The sequence below is a fragment of the Austrofundulus limnaeus genome, unplaced genomic scaffold (assembly GCF_001266775.1).
Source record: "Austrofundulus limnaeus strain Quisiro unplaced genomic scaffold, Austrofundulus_limnaeus-1.0 Scaffold647, whole genome shotgun sequence".
Taxonomy (NCBI): domain Eukaryota; kingdom Metazoa; phylum Chordata; class Actinopteri; order Cyprinodontiformes; family Rivulidae; genus Austrofundulus; species Austrofundulus limnaeus.
Window position 1 is genome coordinate 2,306 of NW_013953049.1, and position 7,631 is coordinate 9,936.

At 40.5% G+C, this 7,631-nt stretch overlaps 1 protein-coding gene across 1 annotated transcript in view; it reads left to right on the top strand.

Annotated features, from left to right (window-relative positions):
- The window catches only part of LOC106531531 (sortilin-related receptor), a gene marked incomplete at its 5' end in the record, with an annotated part of 12,827 nt that overhangs the window by 1,427 nt on the left and 3,769 nt on the right, over positions 1-7,631 (top strand). Inside the window, 2 exon segments of the mRNA XM_014027417.1 lie at positions 5,746-5,935; positions 6,180-6,392. Coding sequence (XP_013882871.1) covers positions 5,746-5,935; positions 6,180-6,392 — 403 coding nt within the window.

Sequence of the window (7,631 nt, forward strand, 5' to 3'; positions counted from 1 at the left end):
CCCTTGGGGCTCTGAGCTCGGGATCCCTCTCGGGCCCTTGGGCTCTGGTCTTCCCTATGTCTGCCTCGTGTGCCCTCCATATATTTTATCCATTTATTTTTCAGGTGAGCGGACAGATGTTGGGTGTGTGGTCCTGTGTTTTGTTGGTGTATATTTAATATACTTCTAATCGCTATTTCAYTCTTTCTATCCTTCTAATTACTTCTCTGTTTTTCTCTCTGTCTCTATTTTCTCTTCACTTAAAAAAGTCACTGATGATGAAGAAATAAATAAACTAAATAAACTAATATTTGGTTTCGTTTTCTACTGAAGTGACAAAAAAAGAGGTGCCCAAAGTGGGGCCCACAGGGGCCAAAATTGGCCCGCCAAGCCATATGATTTGTCCCACCAGCAGTTGTCCTGGCTAATAGGTTGTATTCTCCTGTTTTATGTAGAAACACTACATTTCCATTTAGTCATCCCAACCATTGGTACAACTATACAACTACAACTGTAGTGCAGATAGTCTTAACTCATTGTACTTACTTTATCTTTGGATTTTATTAAAATTAAACATAAAATATAAGTGACATTTAGACAATACAAGAGACATTTAGATTAGATAAAGGCACACATCTAGATTTGCACACTTTATGACCACAAATACATTTTAATAAAATTATATAAAGTCCCATGAGCCTTCTGCTGCTTGAGTGTATGTCAAATTTTCTGCACCGCATTGACTAACACAAAATTAACAAAAATAACTCTAGCTGCTAGCTGAATCACAAATAAATAAAACAACTTTACTTAAAAAGTTTTTGCGTTTCATCTATTATATTATTGCATTTGGCCCGCAGCCCTCAGATCAATTTTCATTTTGGCCCCCTCAGGGAAAATGTTTGGGCACCCCTGTTCTAAATAAATGTCTTTGTAAAAAGTAAAGTTTCATGCAAACTCACATTTAGCTGTTAAAGCAGGAGTGCCCAACCTTTTTTGAACCAAGAGCTACTTTTGAAGTCGGCAGTTTGCCGAGATCTATTTGTCAGTCTCAGTATCAAAAAAAACATAATTTTTCATCTCCCTACTCCTCACTCATTTAAATAAAGCAGAATGTAATGTGTTGCTAGTTTTATTTAATTTAAAGTATTGTCAAATAAAACTATCTACTTAACCATATTTTTACCTACAAAAAAAGAAAAGATAAAATCCTTACTTAACTCTTGACAGAGAAACAGAAAAGTGATGCTCGAACAAAAGGATAATTTTTTTTTACCTCCTTCAATTAGTACTCCCTGTAACGTGCAAGCTATGAGGGCTGGAAACCTGTCCAGTGCGAGAACCACAGACTTAAATAACTTTGGAGGAGGGGAACTTGTCCCCATTTATTCAAAGAACTCTCCTCTCTTTCTCTCCATACAGAGGAGGAAAAACAAAACATAAAACTAAAGTCAAAGCACACAACATAAAACTCTCTTCTTTATACAATTACAAAAAGTGACTTACAATGGTGCAGATTCACAAATCTCCAAKAACTATTTCAAACCTCCATCTCTGTGCAGCATGTAGGATGGTGTCATCTGTAGGTGCTGGCCCTCACTGGTCCAGACTACCGGCTCCATACCATTCAAAGAGTTCCACCTGTTCACCACCTGACAAGACACACACACAGCCACGTCAGGTAGAGAAAACAACTGCAAAACAAACAAACAAACAAACAAACAAACAAACAAACAAACAACACAAAGGTGCCAGTCAGTGTATAGTCTAAAATGTAATAAAAAAACAACATACAGACCCATTGTGACAAGTCTAGAGGAGACAACTTTTTATGCAAGAAGCTATATAAAAATAAATGTATCTCTACCTTAGTGGGACTTCTGACAGTGCCCAGGGTCTCATAGGTGGGCAGTATGAGGTGTAAGCAGGTCTCCAGATGATCATCAGTCTTTGTGGATCTGTTCTTGGACTTGATGATTTTCATGTGACAGAAAGCTGACTCCAGAACTCTCCATCCATGCAACTTGTTGCTCTGGATTTGATCCCAATGTCATTTTGCAGAGTAAAAACCTCATTTTCAACACTGGAGCAGTCCAGCTGAAACACGAATTTGGACACATCCATCCATCCTGGTGGACAGCTGCACATCTTATAGAAGCCACTTTCATTTTTAAAATCACGGAAAAGCACTTCTGCAGCATCAAACGCTTCTTTCATTAATTTCTCATCGCTGAAAGATGTTTTCCGCAGTGTTTATTTGTGTTGAGGTAGGTACGGGGCTGCATTAGCAGCCTTACCTTAGCTTAGGAGGGGGAATCCATCTCATAGCATTTGTGCATTGTTTTGAAAGAAATGCAGTTCCACGTTATCATTTTTGGACAAGCTAAGGTAGCGCTTGAATTACATACAAGTCCTCTTCACACTCCAGGTGAAAATAATGAGTTTTTATTTTGCTTGTTAGCTGTCTTTTGTTCATTTTTTTCGCGCCTCGCTGCTTTGTTGTGAACACGTGACCCTAAACTCGCGCGAGACCGTGTTCGGAGTGCTGTTTCACCGCACCCAAAACTTGCGAGACTATGTCTTTGAGCGGAGCTGACTAGCTGGCTCGTCAGCTGTGCTGGGGAGGGCGGAGGGAGCGTGTTCAAGACTGGAATGTAAACTCCTCCCGCTTCCCACCTCCACCGCTTCTGCCGGAGAGCTCAGCGAGTGGACATGAGTCCTGGGCTGGATCGCAACTGTTGCTCTCAGCTGACGAGTCGGCTCTCAGCTGTTAGAGGAAGGTTGAGCTCCGTGAGTGACCGGGAACCAGCTGATGAGCTACCGGTCGATCGCGATCGACTGGTTGGGCATCCCTGTATATGACTTTGGTCCACCCCGGACAAAAGCATCAATCCACCCCGGGCAGCAGAGGTGTATGGACGTCCTGATGTGAAAAACCCCTCTGCTGCGGAGCCTCTATTTTAACTGAGCCTATGGTTTTCCTGTAGCGTGAGGCATCAGTCATAAAAAACTGAAATAACTCCTCTTTGTGGTTAAATATTTTTTAAAACAAAGTTGCTGTGTCACGTAGAGTTTAGATCAGGAATAAAAAAAAAAAACACGGTGATCCTAATCCATATTTTACACACCGTTTGATGTGATCCGGTTTTAGGGCATATCCACACCTGCACTATTTAGTCCGATTTAATCGAACTCTAGTTTGTTTGCCTGGAAAGTCCGGTTCATTTGTTGAGGTGTGAATGCGTAACCGAACTCTGATTTGAACCAAAAAAAAAAGCGAACTCTGGTCCGCCTGAAAACGTAGGTCTCGGTTCGATCAAAATGAACCCTGGTGCAGTTCGATTGCATGTGTGAACGCTAAGCGGACTAGAGACCGCTCCAAAAGCAGGAAGCAGACTATACCGCATGACATTCTGAGTAATAACAGTATTAAATTTACTTAAAGGGTGTGATACCTCGCTGGACGACTGTATAATGTGGACATCGTGACTGTGGAGCTGGACGCGCTCCTACTCGATTAACACGGAGCTTCCTCAGCCGCCTTTTGTGCAAAACAATATTCTCCGTGGTTCCACCTCATCTTCCTCTCATGCTGAGCTCTTTGTTGAAAGACTATTTGTTTAGCACATTTGCCAAAAACAAAAAATAAACCCTATAACCACTAAAAAGTAACGTTACTATAGTTTGTTTACATTTTGTGAAGAAGGAAAATGTTTTCATGTTGATTTCTTTAGTGATTCTTTGTGCAGTGCCCCCACAGGTGAGGGCGGGAACAGGTTGTTTACAGGTTTTAGTTCAGTTGAGAAAGTGCAGTGTGAATTCAAACCGCACCAATAGAAAATATAAACAAAGCTTGCAGTTTTGGTCCCCAATCGAACCAAGTCTACCGGACTATCAGGTGTGAATACGACCTTAATTAACCCTTCCAGCTTTAAAATGTTCCTAAGTTTATAAAGACCTCAGCATTTTTAGTCTTTGCGTGGACACTGGATGTTCTGACATGGAGCAACCTGCAGAGCAGCGAGTGTCCGGTTCGGTCCGTGTCCGGTGACAGCAGGAGGATCGCAGCAGGAGCAGTCACTGTCCAGTTCTGTAACTTCTGTTTGGTCCGGTCCATGGCAGGGCCTGCTTGAAAAATTGGAAGGAGCAGTTTGAAGAGCTGATCACAGACAATCACATCTTTTTTTCCGTCACTGTTCCGTGGTAAGTTTCCCTCCCGCTGTCAGCAGGTGTCCGCTCCGGTGACACACACTTGTTCTTGTTTACCTGTAGTTATGGGACATACAGCGGGGTGAACCGCTGAGCTTCAACTCCATATTTAAAATTCTTTCCTGAACACAGTAAGGCTGTGGCAATGATCTATAATAACAACAAAAACAATAATATTTGTGGAACCGTGTGTGTGTGTGGGTGGGCACATTTTTCCTACATTGTGGGGACTCTGTGTGTGTGTGTGTGTGTGTGTGTGTGTGTGTGTGTGTGTGTGTGTGTGNCTTACATGCAATGCTCCTTTGTACACGTCAGTAAACCTAAAACACAAATCATGTACTGAAACTAACTTTATTTGAAACATAAAGAGATCTATAAAACATATAAAACCATATAAAAACCTTTTCAACATCAAATTCAAGGACCTTTCAAGGACTTTCCAGTACCAATTTAATCAAATTCTAGAACCATGCGCGACGGCAATTACCTACTGCCACCACAGAATGTTACCAATAAACAGTTTTTATATCATGTAAATTCAATGAAAAACTGGGAATCAATGAAAGAAAGTGGATTAAATGTTTACCCTACTTTCATATCTACAACACATGGACATGTAAGTATGTCCTGGGAGGTTCAGCAGCTCAGTTTGGGAGGAGGGGATATGAACATGTCCAGATGCTCGGTGAGGACAGGAGGAGCTGTGGTGCTCTCACTTGGGCTCAGAAAGAAGGACCCGCCCTGCTCTACTCTGATTGGGTAAAACCAGCTGGTTCAGATGTTATCAGTCCATTAAATGGACGTTATTAGCGGTTCTCAGTCCCATAGAGTGGCTTCAGTCTGTCCCCACAGTGCCCCCCAAGTGGGTTAATATATCAGTGACGTTGAATGTGTAAATAACCAAAACATATTTTCATGAATTTTTTGTCTGGGGTGGGGGGCATGGTTTTCTCGCTGCCCGTGCCTGATCTTGGTTCTGGCTCTCCCGCTTTGTGGTCCGGTGCTCTGCCCATTGCCCTACGTTGGGCCTGCAACAATGGTCTACTTTATCGTGGCCCATGTCATTTTCTCTGAAACTAACCTTAGTGGTTTTATGCCTCATATTAACCAGCTGACAGTCTGAAGCCATTCTATGGGACTGATAACAACTAATAACGTCCATTTAATGGATGATAACATCCGAAGCGGGTGGGTAAAGCTATGACTATGGTTCATGTTATTTGTTGAAAGCCACATCAGTTCACCGTAATCCTGAGTTATCCACCAAAACAAATGTACGATTTTTTAATTTAATTTAAATTTTTTTACAGATAATAAAAACCAGTTGTGTGAATAGCGAACTTCAATCCCCAAAATTATTCAAGGACTTTCAAGGACAAGTGTAATTCTTGGCTGTTTTCACAAACTTTTCAGGGCCTTGAAATCAATTTTTCAAATTCACAAACTTTCAAGGGTTTCAAGGACCCGTGGGAACCCTGCTCTTGGGATGTTTGCTCATCAAATTTCTCGTTTATGTCCTCTCAGTGTCCTCAGCCCACTCTCGTCTGCTGTTCACAGGGATATGAAGTGCACATGTTTGACAGCGTCATCAACCAGACGTCATACCTTGGAAACACCACAGACACATACTTCCGTATCAGCAGCCTGCTTGCAGGACACAACTACACGTTCTCAGTACAAGCACGCTGCCTGGTTGGTGGACAGCTTTGTGGGGAATCTGCACTGCTGCTCTATATCCCCCCAAAAGGTACTTATGATCATTTCACATCTGTACAACTACTGTATATGTTTACTCTGAGGAATGAATTAACTCAGTGGGTCAGCATGAACTCTTGTTACTTATGTGTGAGTTGCCATAAGACAACAAGCCTGGGTTTTCACAGAGAAACTAGTGTTAAACATCAAGAGTGGGAACACAAACAAACTTCCTAATTTACTTATATTTAAGATGTTTGATTCATGCTTTAAATATTTATTTTCTCACTGTTCAGGGATCGTTGATGCTTCTCGGAGTGAGAACCATTCAAAGGACATGGCTTCAGTGGTGGTTCCAGTCCTCTTCCTGCTGCTGCTGGTAGTGGGTGGAGGTTTGGTGGCGCTTTACCTTCGACACCGCCGTCTGCAGAACAACTTCAGTGCCTTTGCCAACTCCCACTACAACTCACGCCTGGGCTCTGCTATCTTCTCTTCTGGGGATGAACTGGGTAACAAACACAGCCATGCTTTTACATTTTCAAGCTAGTAAATAATTTTACTTTTTATATATTTTCTAAGAAAAAGGTAGAAAAACCTTGTTACAAATCTTAGGTACAAATACAAATCTTTTCTGCAGGCAGGTGAATTTTTTTCACAGGTACACATCATATTTTTACAAGTTACAAATCAACATTTTTCAGGTGGGTTTCAACACATATCTTCTTATTTTTATCATTAGCTGCTGTTCTGTGCAGCTCTAAGTTTATTATTAGGACAGGTGGTAAAGATAGGCTAAGAACTATTACTTCTAACCTGGATGGACACTAATCAGAATGTGAAAATCCTCTTCTGTAATGTCAATATTGTTAATTTCAATTCAATTCAATTTATTAATTTCATTAAAACAAAACAAATAAATTTATATACAATATACAATAAAAGGAAAAATATATACACAGTATATACATATCAAAATCACATATAAAATGAAATGAAAGGCAGCAGAGAATAAAAAGTCTTATATCTGCCCCTTTTGTCTCAAGAATAAGTTCAAATAACAAAAAACATTGTAAATCCACAGAAGAGATCAAAAGTATTGACTAAGTTAAAAAAGGAAAAAGCCCAAATAGCACTACTCCAAGAGACACATTTGTCAGACAAGGAACACGAAAAATTAAAAAGAGGGTCTTACAAGAAGATCTTTGCTTCTTCATATAAATCAGGACACCGAAGGGGTGTGGCAATCTGAATATCACAACATGTACGCTATGAACATTTATCTGATAAGAAAGACAAAGAGGGCAAATATGTACAGATTAAGGGAAAGATTGATGGTTTTCTGGTGACTATTTTCAACATATACACGCGCACTTTCAAGAAAATGACAATGGGGAGATGGAGCCACCCATGCTCTGGGATGCATACAAAGCAGTCATTTGGGGAAGAGTAATTGCCTGCACTTCACTGTTAAAAAAACAGAGAAAAGAAAAATTGGAAAAACTAGATAAACACCTCAAGTTCTTCCAAATGCAACATAAAAGCACTTTGGATAATAATAAAAAATGCAAATAACAAAACTTCAAAATGAAATTGATATGATTTATACTGAAGAAATACAGAAAAAATTGATTTTCCTTAAACAAGGGTATTATGAAACAGGTGGTAGATCTACAAAATGGCTAGCATTTACCGTATTTTTCGGACTATAAGCCGCACCGGACTATAAGCCGCACCCCCCACCCCCCATC